This window comes from Eriocheir sinensis, chromosome 33 (genome assembly GCF_024679095.1).
Source record: "Eriocheir sinensis breed Jianghai 21 chromosome 33, ASM2467909v1, whole genome shotgun sequence".
NCBI lineage: Eukaryota > Metazoa > Arthropoda > Malacostraca > Decapoda > Varunidae > Eriocheir > Eriocheir sinensis.
In genome coordinates this window covers 14,596,772-14,619,122 of record NC_066541.1, presented here as the reverse complement: position 1 = coordinate 14,619,122, position 22,351 = coordinate 14,596,772, and the positions used below count along the sequence as shown (strand labels likewise).

Below are 22,351 nucleotides of genomic sequence, written 5' to 3'. Positions count from 1 at the left end.
TTTTTCCTTCTTCTCCTCATTCTTTTTCTCTTCATTTCGTTTTATTAAGTGGTATATTTTCCTTACTTCCTCTTTCCTCCTTCTCACGTGTTCTTCTTCCTCTTCTTCTTGATCCACCTCATCATCTCTAACTATCTCTCTTGGTCCCTTCTTCCTCTTGTTTCTCCCCTCGTTACTTACTCCTTCCTTCCTTTCTTCCTCTTCCTTCCCTCTGCTTTTCCCTTCCCTTTCCTTATATTTTTTCCTTCCTTCCCTTTCCTCTTTTCTTCAAGCCTTTCTTTCCTCTTATGATCGCTCTTTCCTCTTGCTTTTCTTCTCCTTAATTACTCTTTCCTTCCTTCCCGCTGCTTTTTCCTTCCCTTTCCTTATATTTTTTCCTTCCTTCATTTTCCTCTTTTCTTCAAGCCTTTCCTTCCTCTTATGATCGCTCTTTCCTCTTGCTTTTCTTCTCCTTAATTACTCTTTCCTTCCTTCCCTCTGCTTTTTCCTTCCCTTTCCTTATATTTTTTCCTTCCTTCCCTTTCCTCTTTTCTTCAAGCCTTTCCTTCCTCTTATGATCCCTCTTTCCTCTTGCTTTTCTTCTCCTTAATTACTCTTTCCTTCCTTCCCGCTGCCTCTCCCTTCCCTTCCTTCTCTTTCCTTTCCTTTCCTCCTCTAACCCTTCCTTCATCTCCTGGTTTCTTCTTCCTTTTATTCACATATCCTTACTTCCTTCTTCCTTCCCTCCTTCCATCTGCCTCTCCTTTCCCTTCCCTTCAACCCTGCCTCTTCTGCTCCCTTCTTCCTCATCGTTCACCTCTCCTTACTTCCTTCTTCCTTCCCTCTTCCATCCCTCCCCCTTCCTTCCCCCTCCCTCCCTCTCTATCCTTCAGTAACTTCTGGCGCAGGAAAGCGAAAGAGGAGGAAACAGAGTGATCAACTAAACACATTTCCAACTTGTGCTTGTGAGAGAGAGAGAGAGAGAGAGAGAGAGAGATATTAAAGCTGGTTAAAAATAGACTCCAGGTGACATAGAGTTCAGTATGTAATCGTTATGTACTCTCTCTCTCTCTCTCTCTCTCTCTCTCACACACACACACACACACGCCACAAAGGACACACCAAAAACATTATTCCCGTCATTAACACATCAATGGCCCTATAATTAGCAGGGTAATCAGGTAGATCATCACCTGGGTTATTACTTTCATTTGCTGTACCTAGATTTTTTTTTTTTTTTTGGTAATGAGATGATAATGAAAATGTGAGTGATAGGGATGGTAGTAGTAGTAGTAGTAGAAGGGAGGCAGAGGAAAAATTTGAAAGGTAGATGAAAGAAAATAAGGGAGGAAATTAAAAGGGAGTAGGAAGGAAGCGAAGGAAGACAGTAGTTGTAGAAGTAGTAGTAGTAGTAGTAGTAGTAGTAGTAGTAGTAGTAGTAGTAGTAGTGGTGGTGGTGGTGGTTCGTGTTAAGTGAATATTTGTCGTTGTTAGGACTTGAAAGTTGGGTCGTTTATCAGCCTCCCTCACGCCGCGGCCTCCTTCATCCCATACTCAATACATAGCGATCAAAGGAACCTCCCTCCCTCCCTCCCTCCCTAGCTTCCTCCTTATCTCCTCGTCTCCTTCCTCCTCACGATCATTATATTCGCATCCTTCCTGCCTGGGTTGTTTTTTTCATCCGTATTTTACTTATTTTTATTTTCTTTCTCTTTTTCTGCCGTTTTCTTTAATTTCTTCACCTCCTTTCTTCCTGCTTTCTGTTTTTCCTCTTTGTTTCACTTTCATTCACTTCATTTCTTCCTGTTTTCATTTCTTTTCCTCTCTACTTTCCTTCCTCCCTTCTTTTTTTCTCTTTTTCTTTCTATTCACTTTCTTCCTGTTTTCATTCTCTTTCCTCTCTACTTCCCTTCTTTTTTCTCTCTTTCTCTTTCTATTTCCTTTCCTTTCTTCTCTTCCTTCCTTCCTGTTTTCATTCTCTTTCCTCTCTACTTCCCTTCTTTCACTTCCTCCCTTCTTTTTTCTCTTTTTCTTTACTTTCCTTTCTTCACTTCCTTCCTTGCTGTTTTCTCTTCTTTTTCATTCCTACTTTCTTTCCTTCTCCTCCTTAATTCGAGTTTTCTTTCTCTTTTCTCCCTGCATTCTTGTCTGTTCCTTCCTGTCTTTTTCTCTTCCCTTTTTACTTTTCTTTCTTTACTTACTTCTTCTTGTCTTCTTTTTCTTTCCTCCCTACTTTACTTCCTTCCTTCCCCTCCTTCCTTCCTGTCTTCTTTCATCTCCTTCCGCTATTTTTTCTCCCCATTTTTTTGCATCCTCCCTGAAGCTGATTAACAACTCACACCTCTGCCCTTATCTTCGCCCTTCACCCCATCCCTCACCCTTCATCTCCCTCACCTACCCATCCATCTACCTCCCTCCCTTCCTCCCTACTATCCATCCCCTTCCTATCCGTCTCTCTATCACCTTCCTCTCCCTCTTGCTCTCTCTTACCCATCTCTTTCACCTCCCTTCGTCTCTCTCTCTCTCTCTCTCTCTCTCTCTCTCTCTCTCTCTCTCTCTCTCTCTCTCTCTCTTATACATTCTATCCCCATCACGTCCCTTCCTCTCCCTCAACTCTCTCCCCTCAATTCTACCCACAGCTTCACCCTTTTCTCCCTCTCCCTTCTCCCCTTGAAAGTCCCTTACACTGCCCACAATCTCCCCATCAATCCCCCTTCAACCCCATTTACTCACAAGGCTCATCCTCTTATCCCAACCCTATCCTCAACTCCTGTACCCTCCTCTCCATCTCCCCTTCAACCCCCTTCTCCTCTCTTATCCCACCCCTTCCCTCCTTCAACTCCCTAATATATCCTCCCCCAAGGCTCGGACAACCTCTCTACTCCTTACCTTCCCCTCCCCTCTCTCTTATCCCACTCCTTCAACTTCTATCTCTCCTTCACCCTTCCTCTCTCCATTCCCTTTCCTCCCCCCACCCTCCTACCATTAGCCAAGGCCCGAAGACCCCCTGAGTAATGGCCGGGCCCCTGACAAACAGACTAACCGGCCATACAACCTTAGATGGACCCGCGGAACATAAACAAGGGCGAAAAAACGGCGGGTGTGATAAGGGAGAAAAAGCCGCTTAATCCTCGTACGATAAGAAGGAAGGAATTGACGCTGAGAATTCGGTGTATGGGAGAAAAAGAGGAGAAGGAGGAGGAGGTAGTGGAGGTGGTGGTGAGGGTGGTGGTGGTGGTGACAGTAGTAGTAGTAGTAGTAGTAGTAGTAGTAGTAGTAGCCTTATACGTAGAGGAGGAGGAAGAGAGGAAAAATAAAGAGAAAAAAGATATAAAAAAAAGTTTGAGGGAAAAAAGGAAACAGGCATAAAAGAAGGAAAAAAACACGGGACACAAACAGACAAAAAGAGACAGAGAGCGGGAGACAAAAAAAAAATATAAATACAAAAATCACATAACCACAAAGACACAAGAGAGAAAAAAGGACCCACAAAAGCAAAAAAAAAAAAAAAAAAAAATCAAATAAATAAAACCCAATAAACTCATATAAACAAACCCTCCATACACCAACAAAAAGACACAAATATAAAACAGGGCCAAGCGTCAAGCATTCAGCAACAAACGCCCTGGGAGAAGGCCACTGAACAAGCCACACACGGTCGCTATTCAGGCAGTACCACCACGGCAGCAGCAGAGGGAGGGCGTCGTCATGTGCTGCCCTGAATATTAAACACGACAGTCACCCCTCACCACCGCCCTGAAGAGGAAGGGAGGGAGAGAAGTGGGAGGATAATGAAAGGAAGGGAGAAAAAGGTAGGGGATAGGAGTTAGAGGAAGGGAGTTAAAGGGGAAATAGAGGGAAGGTAGAAAGGGTTATAGAAAAAAAGAGGAGATGAAGGAAAGGAGTATGGAGGAAGAGGAAAAGAAAGGGAGGGAAGGGAGGAAAAAACAGGAAGGAGAGGAGTGGAAAGAATAAAGAGGAAGAGAAGGAAATGTAGGAGAGCTGAAAGGACAAGGAAAGGAAGGAGAGAACGGCAGGCATAGAGAAGGAGTAGGAGGAGGAGTGAAAGGAAAAATAACTAAGAAAAAAGGAAAAAGAGGAAATGGAAGCAAAAAAGTAAAGAAGTAAAACAAAAAGTAGAGGAAAAATGTGATAGAGTAAAGAAAACGCATATTAGAGAGCAAAAATGAGAGAGCGAGAGAGCATGAATGGGTCTTGTGATACATTCATTATCAGACAAGAGAGTGACAGCAATACTCTCTCTCTCTCTCTCTCTCTCTCTCTCTCTCTCTCTCTCTCTCTCTCTCTCTCTCTCTCTCTCTCTCTCTCTCTCTCTCCAGGGCCGATCAAGGTAAGGCCGCTCTATCACCTTTACCTGGCGGCTTAATGACAAGGTGTGCGGGCAGGTGTGATGGGGAAACAACTCTATATTCATGACGTTAAGTAACTTATCTCCCTATCTTTTTTTTCTCCCTTTTTTCCTTTCTTTACTATTTTTTTTCTTTCTTACTCTTTTCTCTCCCTCCTTTCCTAACCTTTTTTTCTTTCTTACTTTTTTCTCTACCTCCTTTTCTAATCTTTTTTTTCTTTCTTACCTTTTTCTCTCCCTCCTTTTCTATCTTTTCTAATCTTTTTTTTTATTTCTCACTTTTTCGCTCCCTCCTTTTCTATCTTTTTTTTTATTTCTAACTTTTTTTTTCTCTCCCTTATTTCCTTCCTCACTTTTATTTCGCATCTTTTCTCCCTACTTTCCTCTCTCATATTTGTTTCTCCCTCCCTTACTTTTATCTCTCTCTCTCTCTCCCTTTCTTTTCTCATTTTTATTTCGTCACCTTCCTTTCTCCCTTTCTTACTTTTTTTAACTCCTTCCTTTACGTAACTTATTTTCCTTTACTTTTTTTTCCTCCCTCCTTTCCTTTCCTTCATCTTTTTTCTCCCTCCCTTGCCTTTATTCCTCCCTTCATGCCTATTTTTTATCCCTTCTTTCCTCCGTTATCTTCATTACGTAACTCTTCTCCCTTCACGTTTTCTCTCCCTCCCTGACCTTTTTTTTATCTCCCTCCCTTTTCTTTTCTCCCTACCTTTTTTTCCTCATTTTCATTACATAACCTGATTCACTCCCTTCCTTCCGGCCTACCTTCCTCCCTTACCTTTTTTTTCTCCCTCCCTTTCTTTTCTCCTCTTCATTACATAACCTGATTCCCTCCCTTCCTTCCTTCCTTACCTTTTTTTCTCCCTTCCTTTCTCCCTCCACCCCCTACATCCCTCCCTTATTTTCATCATCTTCATTACCTAACCGAATTCACTCCCTTCCTTGCTCCTAACTACCTACCTACCTACCTACCTAACTAACTAACTAACTACCTTTCATCCATTTCCTTCATCTCTCTCTCTCTCTCTCTCTCTCTCTCTCTCTCTCTCTCTCTCTCTCTCTCTCTCTCTCTCTCTCTCTCTCTCTCTCTCTCATCTTCATTAAGTACTTATGTAACCCACTTGCTTGCTTCCTTCCTTCCGTCCTTCCTTCCTCTCTTCTATTTTTTTTTCTCTCCTTTACCTTCTCATTTTAATTATCTCCCCTATTTCCTCTTTCTTCCTTCCTTCCCTCCTCCCTAACATGCATTATTTTATCCTTTACCTTTCTCATCTTCATTACCTCACTTCCTTCCTTCCTACCTTCCTTTCTTTCTTCTTTCCTTCCTTCCATGTCTCTTCTTTTAAATATGTAAAAGAGGGAAAATGAAAGAGAGAAAAGGGAAGAAGAGAGAGAGAGAGAGAGAGACTGGTTGGCAGGAGCATCTATTTGTTATCATGCGTTTTTTTGACCTTGGCCAGCCCCGCCACACACACGTCTCTCTCTCTCTCTCTCTCTCTCTCTCTCTCTCTCTCTCCCCTGAGTAAAGGTACTGAGCTGTAAATTGAGATAAATAGACGGAGAGAGAAAAAAAAATATATATATATAAATACAGATAAATAAACACGCAAATTAATAAACAAACATATACACAAGAAGAAAAAGAAAGAGAAACTAACATAAAAGTGAAACGAATCAACAAAATCAAAACAAAACATCTATACCTGTTCAAAACACGTAGCTATACCTGTACATCCATCTATACAAATCAAATACCTATACGGGCTTTTGTTTCTTTAATAGCGGGCTTTTTTTCTTTAATATTGTTTTCTTTTTTTTACGCCCTTGAACTGTCTCCTTGCTGTAAAAAAAAATACATATACCTATACAAACCAACAATATACATGTATAACACACACAGGTAAACTCAGGTATAGCTAATAAACCCCTGTACACTAATTCTGTCACTTTTCAAACAATGCCGGAGCGTTCAGCGAGACGAGGGAGGTAATCAGAATGGCCCGGGCTTTGTTTTCACGGTAAGCTGCTTTCAATTCAGCGATACCTGTAATGACCTGAAGGGAAGGGAAGGGTTAGAGAGGGAGAGGAGAGGTGGGGAAGGGAAGAGGATGAAAGGGAAGGGGATGAAAGTTAAGGTAAAGGAAAGGATAAGGTTGAAAGGGAAGGGGATAAAAGTTAAGGGAAGGAAAGGAAAGGGAACGGATTGGAATGGAAAGGAATGGAATAGAAGGGAAGGAAAGGGAAGGGTATTAAAGGGTTGAGAATAGAAGGAAGAGGGAGTGAATGGACGGGAAAATGACGGGGATGGAAGATAAGAAAAGGGAAGGGAAGGGAAAGAGAGGGAAGGGAAGGAAAGAATGGGATGGAATGGAAGAGAAGTGAAAAGAAGGGGAAAGGAAAGGAAGGGAAATGGAGAGAGAAAGAAACAGAGAGAGAGAGAGAGAGAGAGAGAGAGAGAGAGGAACACACAAACACACAAACACACAATACTGACCTGCCCTCTGCTGCTCCTGCTGGGACGACATCTTGGCATGGGTCAGGTCAGGGAGGTCAGGTCACAAAAGCCCTTCCTCCTCCTCCACAACCACCTCCTCCTCTTCTTCCTCCTCCTTCTCCTCCTCCTCCCTCTCACTGCGTTGCTTTCAATCTCTATTTCTTCCTCGCGGTAACTTCCTCGCTGCTTTTTCCCGCCTCTTCCTGCCTTCCTCAGCGTCCTTCCCTCTCATGGTCCCGCCTCAGCACTCAGCACTGTCCCCCATCACCTCAGCACGCCCTCAGCACACCTGCGGCATCTCCTCCTCCAGGTAACTCGGCCTTTTCCAACTGGCATGCATGGGGGCTTTATTTTCCTCTTACTCTCTCTCTCCACGCTGTCTTGTCTCACTGTATTGCGTCGGAGATATGCACTGAGGCGACGCGTAGCTCTATCTTGCCTCACTCATGCACTCCCTCCACACCCCTTCACCTTTGCAGTGCACTTATCTAATTACACTCACAGGTACACACACACACAGGCAGGTAGGTAGGCACGGGGGTGTAAATCTTGTATCACGCACTTTTGCTTGGCTTAATTATCTAATGACACAAAGGCAGCGCGTGGTTCAGCTTGTTACGGTCTCACTTCCTTGCCTCACCTTTGCTTAGCCAGGTGTGGTTATCTAATTAGGGACCAGGTAAATGTGAGGGAGGTGGGAGAGGCAGTGGCGCGGCAGGTGTTTTTTACAGGTGGTGGGACAGGTGAGGTTTGATGTCTGAGGCTTCGTGACACAAACAAACGAACACAGCATAAGGTATCACAGGTCTGGGTTTGGGCATGGCGGTCACGTGTTGAGGTGTTTGGATAAAAGAGAAAAAAAGATAAATTATATGGTCTTAATTAATCTTATAAACCGGGGATTAAGTGGTGTGGGTGTTTCTCTCTCTCTCTCTCTCTCTCTCTCTCTCTCTCTCTCTCTCTCTCTCTCTCTCTCTCTCTCTCTCTCTCTCTCTCTCTCTCTCTCTCTCTCTCTCTCGGAAGGGCGGGGCTGCCTTGCTAAGCCTTATGCATGCAGGTGGCCTTGTTCCCGCAGCCGCCCTTCGCCACGTCCCGACCCCAACGAAGAACAGCTGGACGGACCCGAGCAGGCGGTGGCGGCGGCGGCGGAGGCAGGGATGGAAGGTGACGATGAAAATGAACATAAGAACATAAGAACATAGGGAGACTGCAGAAACGAAGGCGAGAACGAGGTGACGAGGACGACAAATATAACGAGACCCAAAACGGAAGCGACGAAGTTGATAAAAAGCTGATAAGAACGAAGATGAGGACGAAAAGGAAAACTATAAATCTGGGAATGAAGGGAAAGAACGAGAACGAGAACAGGAAAAAAAGGAAAAAGGAAACCAAAACCGGGATGGGGATGATAACAAGCTGCTAAACGCGAAAATGAGGACGAGAACGAGAACTAAAACTGGAGACGAGGGTAAAAAGCGAGTTGACGAGGACGAGGATGACCTGAGAAGGAGAACTAAAAACGGAGTCGAGGGTGATAACGAGATGATAAAAACGAGGACGAGGAACGAAAAAGAGAACCAAAAGGAGGAAGAAAAATAAAACTAAAGCTGAGAACGAGGATGAGGAAGACGTGACGAGGTCGAGGACGTGATAAGAACGAGTACTAAAAACGGAGTCGAGGGTGATAACGAGATGATAAAACTGAGGATGACGAGACGAGAGAGTGGACGTGAAGATGATTTTGAGAACGATAAGGGCAAGAAGAAGGGAGGGTTAAGGGGGGGAGGAAGAACTAAGGGATGATAAAGACAGGGGGTGAGAGAGAGAGAGAGAGAGAGAGAGAGAGAGAGAGAGAGAGAGAGAGAGATAGGGGATGAGAAAGACTTAAATTACTCCTGGAACTGACTGACTGACTGAATGGGTGACTGGAGAAACGACTAATTAGCTGGCTGACTGACTGACCGACTTACTGATTGGGTGGCTGTTTGACTGAGTGAGTGAGTGAGTGACTGACTGACTGACTGACTGTTTGACTGGGTGACTGTCTGACCTTATGACTGGCTGACTAGGGGAATGACAGACTGGAGTGATGATTGACTGATTGACTGACTAACTTAAGGGATGAAAAAGAGATAAAAGAAGAGAAAGAGGAAAGAGTTAAAAAAAATAAGGAATAAGAGATAAGGAAAAGAAAGACGTAAATGATGAAAAAAGTAAGGAATTAAAAAGAGGTAAACGAAGAAAAAGAGATAGTGAAAGAAAAACAAGACAGAGATAATACTGATAAAGAGAGGGATAAGAGATAAGGGTGATGTATACGCACAGGTAAATATGGTCACCTGGAAAAGAGGTACACGTGTTTGCAGGTAAAGGTGCGGAGGGAAAGGGAAAGTGACTGACCATTAGGCCCGTGTAGGTGTGAATTAGCCCCCACGCCGAATTTAATAATGGCCAGGGCGATTCGAACACGTGACCCAGGGAGGGAGGGAGAAGAGGAGAGAGAGAAAGTGGGAGGATGAGAGGGAAGGGGAGAAATAAAGGAGAGATAGGGAAGAGACGAGGGAAAGAGAAGGTAAAGAGAAAATGCGTATAAATGAATGGTAAAAAAAAAAAAAACGCCGTAAAGAGGAGTAGAAATAGAAGGATAAAAAAATAAAGGAAAGTTACGAAAAGAGAAACAATGGAATGAGAGAAGAGATGAAGAAGAGAAGAGAAGAGAAGAGAAAAGAAGAGAAGAGGCAGAGGCATCAAACCATCGCCACACTGCCTCTTTGTTCTACACACACACACACACACACACACACACGCACGCACGCTACACAAACAAATCATGTCCATCTAAACACTAAATTATTCCTTTCATTTTATTCTGCCGCCGCCTCCTCTTCCTCCTCCTCAGGTAAGGGCAGGTCAGGGCAGGTCAGGGGTCATGTTTACTACCTTCAGGTCACCCTTTTCTCTCTCTCTCTCTCTCTCTCTCTCTCTCTCTCTCTCTCTCTCTCTCTCGCTCTCCCTCTCTCTCTCTCTCTCGTAGTAGTAGTAGTAGTAGTAGTAGTAGAGTAGTAGTAGTAGTAGGAATGAAGGAGGGAAGGAAGGAAGGAAAGAAAGAAGGAGAGAAGGAAGGAATAAAGAACGAGCGAACGAACGAACGAATGAACGAACAAACAAACGAAAGAAAGAAAGAAAGAAAGGATTGATTAATGGATAAGTAAAAGAAGAAACGAAACCAGGAGATGGAAGGGAGGACGAATGAAGGGCATGGGGAAAGGAAGAAGGAAGGGAGGAAGAAAGAACGGAGGAAGGAAAAAAGGAGAGGAAGGGCAGGTGAACGGGAAAGGTAGAGAGGCAGAGGTAAATGAAAGAATGATTTAAGGGAAGAAGGAAGGGCATCAGGAAAGAAGAAGGAAAGAAAAGGAAGACGGAAGGGAAGGAAGGGCAGGTGAGCGGGAGAGGTAGACACACAGGTAAATGACAGGTGAACCGCAGATACTCTCAAATTGCAGGTGTGGTTGAGTCCCCCGTGGTCCTATTATTAATTAAGACCTCCTCCTCCTCCTCCTCCTCCTCCTCCTCCTCCTCCTCCATTACCCTCTCTCTCACCGTCACTATTTCTCCTCCCCTTCCAATATCACTATCTTCTTCCTTCAGTGTGTGTGTGTGTGTGTGTGTGTGTGTGTGTGTGTGTGTGTGTGTGTGTGTGTGTGTGTGTGTGTGTGTGTGTGTGTGTGTATTTTTAGTTTATAATCGCGCGGTTCTGGGTTGTGTCACAGAGAGGGATCGGAAGGGAAGCTGAAAGGAGGAGAAGGAGGAGGAGGAGGAGGAGGGAGAGAAAGATAAGGGCGAGAAAGAAGGAAATGGAGAGGAATATTTTTGGAAAGGGAGGAATGGAGGAATAGAAAGAGGAGGGAGAGAAGAGAAAGATGAGAAATAAAGGAGAAGAGAAAAAAGTGTAAAAAGGAGAAGGAAAATAATTGAAAGGAAAAGGAGAAAAGGGAAGAGAACAGACGAGGAAAGAAAATAAAGAATGAAGGAGCAGGAAAGAAAAAGATAAAGAAAGGAGGAGGAGGAGGAGGAGAAAAGGGGAGAGAAGGAAAGTGAGGGAGAGAATTTTATCGTAGCTTCCGAGTGCGAAACGAAATGCGAGACCAGCAGGGACCCGCATCACCCCCCTCCCCCCCTCTCCTTTACCCCCCCTCCTCCCCCTCTCCCCCTACACCCCCACCCTCGCCACCCACCATGATCAGTAACCCTCCCTCACCCACGCTTTCCTCTCCCTCATCCACCTTATTTTCCTCCTCCTTTCCTCATCTCCCTCATTTTGTCCTCCCTTTTTCACCCATACTTTCTTTTCCTCCATCCTCATCCTCGTCCTCATTTTCCTCCCTTCCTCATTTTCTTCTCTCTCCCTTCCTCTCATCTTCCTTATTTTCCTTCCTTCTTCATCTCCATTTTCTTCTCCCTCCCTCAGCCTGACTTTCCTCTCCCTCCTCCTCCTCCTCTTATCTCCCTCAATTTCTTCTCCCTTCCTTGTTCACCCTCCCTCCCTTTCCTTCCCTTCATTCCATTCCTTTTCCTTCCTCCTCCACTTTCCTCCCTACCTCACTCTCTTAATTTTCCTCCACTTCATTATGCTTTTCCTCCTCTTCCTCTTCCTCCTCCATTTTTCTCTCCCTCCCTCACTCTTCTCTCCACACTATTATTCCCTCCCGTCACACTGTCATCTTCATCATTTTCCTCTCTCCCTCCTTCACTGTTTTTTTTCCTCCCTCCTTTTTATCTCTCCCTCTCTTTCTCTCCCTCCCTCGCATCTACCAATTTCAGAACAATTCATAAGATTCATCTGATACGGACGGCGTGGTCTCTCTCTCTCTCTCTCTCTCTCTCTCTCTCTCTCTCTCTCTCTCTCTCTCTCTTATGCTTTCATCTCCCTTGCGTCTATTCACCTCTCCTTTCGTATCCCTCCCTTCCTTTCTTTCCTCCTCCTCCTCCTTCTCCTTCTCCTCCTCCTCCTCTCCCCTCCTTTCCTCCAGATGACGGTGACTTAGACAAACAACCCCAACCACCTGTAACAACCCCAGGAGGAGGAGGAGGAGGAGGAGGAGGAGGAGGAGAGAAATAGAGGGGAAAAACAAGAGAGAGGAGGAAAAAGGGGGAGAAGGGGAGACCATGGGAGGGAAAGGAACGGAAGAAAGAAAGGGCAGGCGAGAAGAGATGATTGAAATGGTGAGGAAAATAGGAGGAGGAGGAGGAGGAGGAGGAGGGAGAGATGTCCAAATTAATTAATATGTACCACGAAAACGACGCCAAAAACAATGAAACAAAAAAAAAACGAAAGAAAACGAGACAAACAAAAAAAATAAAAAAACGAACAAAAAAAATAATGGTGATGATGACGATGATGATGAAGATAGTGATAACAATAATGGTAGTAATAAAGTTGGTAATAGTGATGGATACAATATAGTCAAGATTAAGATGGTGGTGATGAACTTGGTGATGATAATAGTGACGGTAATGATGATGATGATGATGATGGTGATGATGATAGTGTCTACTTGCCCCCTTATCCTCCTCCGCCATCACCAGAACCGCCCCGCACCATAATGAGCTTAATCACCATCACAACTTCACCATAATGAGTGGGTGGGAGAGAGGAGGAGAGAGAGGAAGAGAAGAGGAGGAGGAGGAGGAGGAGATGAGTGGGTGGAGATGGTCTTGTTCTCCCACTCCCTTGAGGCTAAATCTCCTTCTTCAGCTCCTCCTCCTCCTCCTCCTCCTCCTCCAGTATTATCCTTACCCTCTCCATCCCCCTCTGACTTTTCCTCCCTCTCTCCCTCCTCCTCCTCCTTCACTCAAATACCTCCATCCTCTCCTTTTCTCTCTCCCTTCCTCCCTCCCACACAAATACCCTCTCCCTTTCTCTCCCTTCCTCTCTCTCCCACGCAAATTCCCTCTCCCTTCCTCATTCTGATTTTCTCTTCCTTTCCCACCCACGCCTACTCTCCCTTCCTCCCTTCCCTCCCCATCTCCTCCCCCCCCTTCCCTTTACCTCCCCACCTCCTCCCTTCACCGCCCTCATTATTCCATCCTCACCCACACAACAAAGTCCCTCCCCTCTCCCATTCTCCCCTCCCTCCCCTCTCCTCCCCCCCCCCCAGCTAGTGACCGCATGCCCCTGACCGCTGACTGCATAACCTTCCCTACTGGCTTCCTTCTCCCTTTCTCCCCAGCATCACCCTACCTCATCCTCCTTTCTCCCTGTCTTCTTCCTTCTTTATTTTCTATCTTGCCCTTCATTCTTTTTTTCCTCCCTTCTTCCCCATCATCTTCACAACCTCACCCTGATGTTTCCTCCCTTTCTTCCACACATCTTTTCTCCCTTACCACATTTCCTCCCTTCTTCCTCCTCCTTCCCTCCCTTACCCTCGTTTCCGTCATTCAATTCCTCACCCCATTTCCTCCCCTCATTCCCCTCCCCTGCCCTTATGTTTCCTCCTCTCTTTCCTCCCACTCTCCCTCCCTCACCCCTGTTTCCTCCCCATTCATCCTTTACCTTCTCTTTCTTACCCTAATTTTTTCTCCCCTCCTTCCCCTCACCCCATGTTTCTCCCCTCTTTCCCCTTAGTCTCCCCAATCACTAGCTCCCCTTTTATCCAATGTGGCATGTTCCTGGTACTTATCATGCCTCCCCTTCCCTCCCCCCCCCCTCCCATTTCCTCTCATCTCCCTCTACCGTTCTTCTCCCCCTCTCCTTCATCCACCAAGGAGGTAAAAAAAAAGTCATGAAGCCCAACACGCAGGCGCCTTTTGGTCAGTGTGTGTGTGTGTGTGTGTGTGTGTGTGTGTGTGTGTCGTAATTGTACACGTCTGGTGACTCGAAGATCTGACTCAGTGTGTGTGTTGTGTGTGTGTTTGTGTGGGCGTTACATGACTTTGATCACACACACACACACACACACACACACACACACACACACAGAGCTCTGCCAAGACGGAATGTAGAGGAGGAGGAGGAGGAGGAGGAGGAGGAGGTCACGTTTGGCAAAGTAAATGAATCTTCTCAAGTACTTTTTTCCCTTCAGCCACGCCCCAACTTGTCGAGAGAGAGAGAGAGAGAGAGAGAGAGAGAGAGAGAGAGAGAGAGAGAGAAGAGGGGAGAGCATGACAGTTCAACAAACACACACACACACACGCACATAAAAAGCAGGACACAAGGAAAATACAAAGCAGCTGAGAGGAACAAACTATACTAAAAATAAACTGCTTTTAAACTCTCTCTCTCTCTCTCTCTCTCTCTCTCTCTCTCTCTCTCTCTCTCTCTCTCTCTCTCTCTCTCTCTCTCTCTCTCTCTCTCTGACTCATTCACGCTTCTCACGTCCTAATGGAAGACCGCAGGGAGAGAAGGAGGGAGAGAGGGAGAGAAGGAGAGAGAGGGAGGGAGAGGAGAGAGAGAAGGATAGGTCGTTGGAGAAAAGCCGAGAGGAAAAGAGCCGGGTGTGAGAGAGAGAGAGAGAGAGAGAGAGAGAGAGAGAGAGAGAGAGAGAGAGAGAGAGAGAGAGAGAGAGAGTGCCAACAAAAGGGCCACTGTTCAAAGTCGTGCCAAAGGTGACCATTGTGTCTCTATGCGCCTTTATATCATGACCTCACACCTGGGAGGTCACGGGGGGGAGGAAGAAGAAGAAGAAGAAAAAGAAGAAGGAGAACAACAACAACAACAACAACAACAACAACAACAAGAAAATTAACTAGAACAAAAAATAAGAAGTGGATGAAGAAGAGGATGAAAAAGAAGAAAAAAAAAAAGAAGAGGAAGCCGATGAAGAGGAACATCAAAATCAACAGAAACAACAAACACCCATACACACCACCACCACCACCATCACCACAACACCATTACCACCACTATCCCCACCACCACCACCAACAACAACAGGAAGAAGTAGAAGAAGAAGACGAAGAAGAAGAGGAGGAGGTCTCACTCAGGTCAAGATTTAGGGAGAGAAATGCTCTGACACGATGCCTCTTGTCCATGTGGCGCCTGCGGGAGGAGGAGGAGGAGGAGGAGGAGGAGTGGCGTGGCATGAGCGGAAATCATTTAGAAATAACACACCACTCCTATCATGTCTTCTCTCTGAGTCAAGGGAGGGAGAGATGGAGGAAGGAAACGAGGGAGAGAGAGGGACAGGGACAGGGAGAGAAAATGAGGGAGGAAAGGGAGGGAAGAAAGGCTGTGGCGAGGCATGGTGACTGGGTATATCGGAGGAGGAGGAGGAGGAGGAAGAAGAGGAAGGAGGGAAGAGTGGAGGGAACGAGGAAGAGCATCATGACTAGAAAGGAAGACAAAGAAGAGAGAGAGAGAGAGAGAGAGAGAGAGAGAGAGAAGAAGGGAGGATAGTCGAGGGAGGTAAAAACAGGGATGCTGTAAGGGAGTGATTCAGTGTGTGTGTGTGTGTGTGTGTGTGTGTGTGATAAGAGAGGCAAGGCATGCAAGAGAGAGAGTGAGAGAGAGAGAGAGAGAGAGAGAGAGAGAGAGAGAGAATTAGCCAGGTAAAATTAGCCTCTTATGGTTTGGTAATTAGGTAACATCAACGACATCATCTCCATAAATCTCTCTCTCTCTCTCTCTCTCTCTCTCTCTCTCTCGAATGCCGTCCTGCCTTTCTCATCCCAAATACACACACACACACACACACACACACACACACACATCTCCCTAACAAAGGCCACTCTAGGTATGATCTCCTCCTCCTCCTCCTCCTCCTCCTCCTCGGCATCAAACAGCCCTTCTGAGAGGCGCTGGAGGCTAATAACAGACAAACGGCTTTTAACTCTTCCCGATAATTAGGACGAAAAAATATAATCGTCACCCTTGTGTTTTTGTTCATTAGGGAGGTCCTGATAAAGGTGTGATGAGGGAGTTTCACAGGTAGAGGAAGGTAGGTTGAGGGAGACACTGTAGTTATCCCTCACTGTGTATAAAGTCGCTTGGTGAAGGTAGAGAGATCGAGTGGGAGGTGTATACTGTGCTGCCCTCTGTGGTGAAGTTTGGGAAGTTACCCGTCAAAAGAAAATATGGAAATTATTGAAGAAAGAAGTGTGGCGAGGTGTGGTGACTGGGGATACTGGAGGAGGAGGAAGAGGAGGAAGGGCTACCGAGAAGGAGAGGAAGGAAAGGAGAGAAGAGCATCGTGATTAGAGAGAGAGAGAGAGAGAGAGAGAGAGAGAGAGAGAGAGAGAGAGAGTGTTGATGGAAAGATGGCAATGAAGGGCAATAAGTTGATAAGGAATATGGAAATGAAGATGTTAAGATGATAATGAAGAGCAAACAGTAGAAAAAAATAGGATATGATGAGTTGAAAAAAATGATTTCTACGCTAAAAAAAAATAATAAAATGACAATGAAAAATCAGTTAAAGTAAATGAAGATAAGATGGAAAGATTATAAGGAAGAGCAAACAGTAGAAAAAAATAGGAAAAGTTGATAAAAAAAGGTGTTGATTTCTACGCTAAAAAAAATTAATAAAATGACAATGAAAAATCAGTTAAAGTAAATGAAGATATGATGGAAAGATGACAATGACGAGCAAGCAGTAGAAAAAAATAGGAAAAGTTGATAAAAAAAAAAAGGTGTTGATTTCTACGCTAAAAAAATAATAATAAAAGGACAATAAAAAATCAATATAAGAAAATAGACAGTTTTTAAAAGCTCTTCTGTTTTCCTCCTTTCTCCTACTCCTCGTGTGATTTTTATTTTTTTTATTTTCCTTAACTACCACCACCTCTACCACCCTGTCTTCTCTTCTCCTTCTTTTACCTCCTCCCTCCTCCTCCTCCTCCACCTCCTAGTTCCCCCCCCATAGAAGGCACCCTTGATAAATTGAGGATCCCCGCAGGCAATTCAGACGCCGAGCATGTCTGCGTCCATCACACTGACTACAAAGCGGTGAGGAGGAGGAGGAGGAGGAGGAGGGAAAAAAAATGAAGAAGAAAAAGAAGTAGAAGATGAAGAAAAGAGAAAAGGGTTGTACTAGTGGTTGTGAATAGGGAATATCTACAGAAGAGGAGGAGGAGGGGAAAGACGAAAAAGAAGAAGAAAAAGAAGAGGAGGAGGAGGTGGGGAATGAAGAAAAAGAAGAAAAAGAAGAGGAGGAGGAGGAGGGGAATAAAGAAAAAGAAGAAGAAAAAGAAGAGGAGGAGGAGGAGGAGGGGAATGAAGAAAAAGAAGAAGAAAAAGAAGAGGAGGAGGAGGAGGAGGGGAATGAAGAAAAAGAAGAAGAAAAAGAAGAGGAGGAGGAGGAGGGGAATGAAGAAAAAGAAGAAGAAAAAGAAGAGGAGGAGGAGGAGGGGAATGAAGAAAAAGAAGAAGAAAAAGAAGAGGAGGAGGAGGAGGAGGAGGAGGGGAATGAAGAAAAAGAAGAAGAAAAAGAAGAGGAGGAGGAGGAGGAGGGGAATGAAGAAAAAGAAAAAAAAGAAGAGGAGGAGGAGGAGAAGGGGAATGAAGAAAAAGAAGAAGAAAAAGAAGAAGAGGAGGAGGAGGAGGAGGAGGAGAAAAAAATCATCTTTAAGACCTGTTGGTTACTAAGGTTTACGAGAGAGAAACACACACACACACACACACACACACACACACACACACACACACAGGCACACTCATGCACACACGTCACCCACATCAACACAATTCATAAACATACACTGATACCCTTATAAAGCAAACACACACACACACACACACACACACACACACACACACACACACACACACACACACACAGGCCAATAAAAATAAGCATTACGACCTTGCATTTGATTTATTACAAACATGAAAACACACCGAGAGAGAGAGAGAGAGAGAGAGAGAGAGAGAGAGAGAGAGAGAGAGAAAGTTTATTGTCTCATCACTCGCTCAGATTAAGATAACTTTGTATTTATCTTCAATCCACACCGACAGAGAGAGAGAGAGAGAGAGAGAGAGAGAGAGAGAGAGAGAGAAAAGGAGTGGAGGTAAACACAAACTATTTTTACCTCCGTTTCCTCCCTTCAGGAATAAACAAAAGATATATTAGAGAGAGAGAGAGAGAGAGCGTCGGTATGCATTGAAGATAAATACAGACTTATCGTAATCTTATTTTAGTGAGTGATGATGTAATTCTCTCTCTCTCTCTCTCTCTCTCTCTCTCTCTCTCTCTCTCTCTCTCTCTCTCTCTCTCTCTCTCTCTCTCTCTCTCTAAACCATTAACCCCCCAAAAGTGCCAGTCGATTCCCCTCTCTTCCTCCCCTCCCCTCCTCCTCCTCCTCTCCCCTCTCTTCTTCAAGGTCACCTCCCCTCACTGTCTCTCTCTCCCCTCTCCCAAAGCACTCTAGTTATCTCCCCTCTCCCTCTCTTTCTCCCTCCCCTTCTCCCCCTTTCTCCCCTCTCCCTGCAACTCATCACACCTCATCACTTCCCCTCCCCCCCTCCTCCTCCTCCTCCTCCTCCTCCTCCTCCGCCTCTTCCTCCTCCTCCTCCCCTCGTCACTACTCTGTTAATTACTCACCATTGCAGAACACGACTCCCCACTCCCCTCTCTCTCTCCCCTCACTTCCCCTCATTGCACTCCTCCCCTTCCCTCTCCTCCCTTTCCCCTTCATTTCCATGTAATTCTTTAACTGTGCTTTCCTGTTCCTCATTTTTTCTAATTTTTCTTCCTCTCCCCTCTTTTCCCCTCCAATTTTCTCCCTTCTTTTCCCCTTTTCTTTCCTTCCTTCTCTTCTTCGTGTCTCATTTTACCTTCATTTTTCTCTCTTCCTTTCTCTCTTCTCTTCCGTTCTCCTCTTCTTTCCTAATACGTTTTCTCCTCGTCTTTTCAGCTATAGCAAGATCAGACTCTCTCTCTCTCTCTCTCTCTCTCTCTCTCTCTCTCTCTCTCTCTCTCTCTCTCTCGACAACAGCGGTCACCACACACTCGCTATTTTCACTTGACTCGAATTTTTGTTTCCATTCAGAACACGTATAAAAAAATTGCGGCCAGCCTTAATCACGACTCTCTCTCTCTCTCTCTCTCTCTCTCTCTCTCTCTCTCTCTCTCTCTCTCTCTCTCTCTCTCTCTCTCTCTCGGTACTAATTTTGTCTCGGGACTTCAAAATGCACCGCAGAATAATAAATGCAACGAGAGAGAGAGAGAGAGAGAGAGAGAGAGAGAGAGAGAGAGAATATAAAAACGTCACTCCCTTTAATTACGTGTTTCTTCTTTCTCATCCGTTCTAACGCTCATGTTGATTACAGTTCGGACAATTATTATTACGATATTCCTTTGTTACTCTCTATGACGCACCCACACAAGACACACACGCAGGATGAGACTCACTATACAAACACTCATCAATGACTCAGATACAGCAATTGGTTCATGTTGGAAAAGTTCAGATTCATCGAGGACATATGCGAGAACTGGTTTACTTATAAGAGTGGGGGATGAGTATAGGCTTGGCACTTGGCACTCATACTGTAATGGGCTCAAGATGGATAAGTTCAGATTCAACAAGGACATAAGGAGGATCTGGTTTACTTATAGTGGTGGATGAGTATAGGCTTGGCACTTGGCACTCATAATTGGTTCAAGTTGGATTAATTCTGATTCAATAACGACATAGGCAAGAACTGGTTTACTAACAGAGTGGTAGTTGAGTAGAAAAGGCTTGGCACTTGGCATTCATACGGTAATGGTTTAGGTTGGATAAATTCAGATTCAACAAGGACATAAGCAAGAACCGGTTTTCTAAGAGAGTGGTGGGTGAGTGGAACAGGCTTGGTAGTCACGTTGTGAGTGTCAGTACGATAGATACATTCAAGAAAAGGTTAGACAAGTTGATGGATGGTGAGGTTAGGTGCAAATGGTTTAATAAGAGTGGTGGGTGCGTAGAATAGGCTTGGTAGTCACGTTGTGAGTGTCAGTACGATAGATACATTCAAGAAAAGGTTAGATAAGTTGATGGATAGTGAGATTAGGTGCAAATGGTTTACTAAGAGTGGTGGGTGAGTAGAACAGGCTTGGTAGTCATGTTGTGAGTGTCAGTACGATAGATACATTCAAGAAAAGGTTAGATAAGTTGATGGATAGTGAGGTTAGGTGCAAATGGTTTACTAAGAGTGGTGGGTGAGTAGAACAGGCTTGGTAGTCATACTGTGTGCTAATACGATAGATAGATTCAAGAAAAGGTTAGATAAGTTGATGGATAATGAGGTCAGGTGGGGTTAGGTTTGCAGGAGCTGCCTTGCATGCCCGTTATATGGCTACCGACCTCTTACAGACTCCTTACGCTCTTAGGTCCCCAACTCACTATTATCAACTCAAAATTCAGGCTGCACATTTGCCTTTACTGAATTTCACATACTTCACATTCAATTACTTTTTATTGGTCTATTTGCGCCATTCTCTCACTAACGGAGGATATTAACATGATTGATGAAACCATTAGCACGCAGAAGTGGCTTATAGGAAATGTGTGATGAACGGGACCTGGCTGAGTGATAGCGTTGAAACTGATCTTACGGGAATGGCTTAGGACTCATGACTCAGGAATGAAGTGGGTCTCAAAGGATCTCTGACACTCAAGAAAGGACTTAGTAAAGGATATCAAGGTTGAAGAATGACTCACAGGACACAAATACTCAAGAAAGGATTTATGAAACGAAATCATGTACTCAAAATGAACTCACTAATGACTAACTAATTATAGGATCTTAGACTCGAAGTAGGGCTCAAGAAAGACTCAGTAAAGTATCTCAGGACTCAAGGAGAACTCAGCGGGGGGCTTCAAGGTCCACCGGGGAGGGTCTGAGACTTAGTTCACCCGACACCCGACACCACGGCGGGAAAAGTGAGACCAGGGCGTGGGTGCGTGTGTCTGGGTGAGGGTGTGTGAGGGTGGGGGTGAGTATGTGGGTGGGGAACACACACACACACACACACACACACACACACACACACACACACACACACACACACACTTACACAAACACACATTTACCACTTTTTTCACCCTTCTACTTTTTTTCTCTCTCTCACTATCCCTTCTCCCCTCTCCTCTTTTTTTCCGCCAACTACTATTACCCTCCCTCCTCCTCCTCCTCCTCCTCTTCCTCCTCCTCCTGCCCTGTGCCATTCTCACCTGTAAATCTCTCCCTACATACCTGTCCACACCTTTCCCTGGGCCCCTTCATGGCTACCGGTTGTCATTTCCTGCTTCAATATTATTCCTCTGCTCCCCTTTACTATCACACATTTTATTCTCTCTCTCTCTCTCTCTCTCTCTCTCTCTCTCTCTCTCTCTCTCTCTCTCTCTCTCTCTAACGACATTTCCAGGTAAAATTCAGGTTTATTTCATTTATTTGTGTTTCTCTTTTTATTTTATCACCCTTCTCCTCCTCCTCTTCCTCCTCTTATATTTCCTTCCTCCTCCTCTCTATCTTCCCTTTTCTCTTTTTTCCCCTTCTCTTTCTCTCCTTCCCCTCTTCGCTATCTCCTATTCCATCTACCTTGTGGCTGTATCTTCTTCCTTCCTTTTCCTCCTTCCCTTCTCTTTTTTATTTTTCTCTACTATTTCCTCTTCAGTCTTTTCCTCCTCCTCCTCCTCCTCCTCTTCTCTTTTCTTTCCCTTGCTATCTTTTTTTCTCTTTTTTCCTCTTTCTTCCTCCCTTCTCTTTTTCTATTCCACTCTCCCCTCTCTCCTCATAGAAGTGTCGAATAACCTTCCTCCTCCTCCTTCCTCTCCCCCTCCTCCTCCTCCTCCTCCTGGGAATGACTGACAAAAGGTCCATAAGGCTTAACCAACATGACTAACTATACTCCTCTCTGACCTTTCCTCCTCCTCCTCCTCCTCCTCCTCCTCAGGGTGGGGCGGCCAACTGGCTACACTTTTCACCACCTGGCCCGCCCCTCCACTCCCTACCCCGCCCCCCCACACCCCTTCCTTCAACCCTCCTCCCCTGCAGACAACAAAGACTTATAACATTGAGCTGTGGATGCGAGAACTGACTGACTGGCTGACTGACTGACTGAAAGAGTGGTTTATCTGGATAGCTGACTGAATGGTTGACTGACTACTACTAACTGGCTGGCTGACTGACTGGCTGACTGACTCACTTATTGACTGACTGTTTATGTGGATAGCTGACTGAATGGTTGACTGACTACTTCTAACTAGCTGACTGACTGACTAAGTGGGTGTTGTACGTGGGAGCTGACTGAATGGCTGACTGACTACCTGTTTGATTGACAGGCTTAAAATTAACTGATAAACTGACTATGGCGTTCCTTCTCATCTCCCGACCTTCCAGCCTCCCTATCTTCCAATCTCCCTATCTCTTATCTCACTCCCTGTCACCTTGCCCTCTCATTTTCCTTCCTTTCTCACGGCCTGTCTTCCTTACCTTCCCTTATGTCTATCTCTCTATCTACCTCTCCTCTTCCATCCCTGTCTTTCACTCTTCCTTCCTCTCTCACTCCCTTATGTTTTCTCGTTCT

General features: G+C 45.0%; 1 protein-coding gene across 8 annotated transcripts in view; it reads right to left on the bottom strand.

The window, feature by feature from the left end:
* The window catches only part of LOC127006773 (triple functional domain protein-like), a 328,876-nt gene that overhangs the window by 295,308 nt on the left and 11,217 nt on the right, over window positions 1–22,351 (bottom strand). The window contains exon 2 of one of the 8 annotated variants that reach the window (XM_050877080.1): window positions 6,846–7,652. The exons of 6 other annotated variants lie outside the window; for them this stretch is intronic. In XM_050877080.1, the coding sequence (XP_050733037.1) occupies window positions 6,846–6,876 (31 nt within the window). In that variant the 5' untranslated portion in view covers window positions 6,877–7,652. The remainder of the gene's footprint in view (window positions 1–6,845; window positions 7,653–22,351) is intronic. One more of the 8 variants, XM_050877081.1, reaches the window with a different exon arrangement.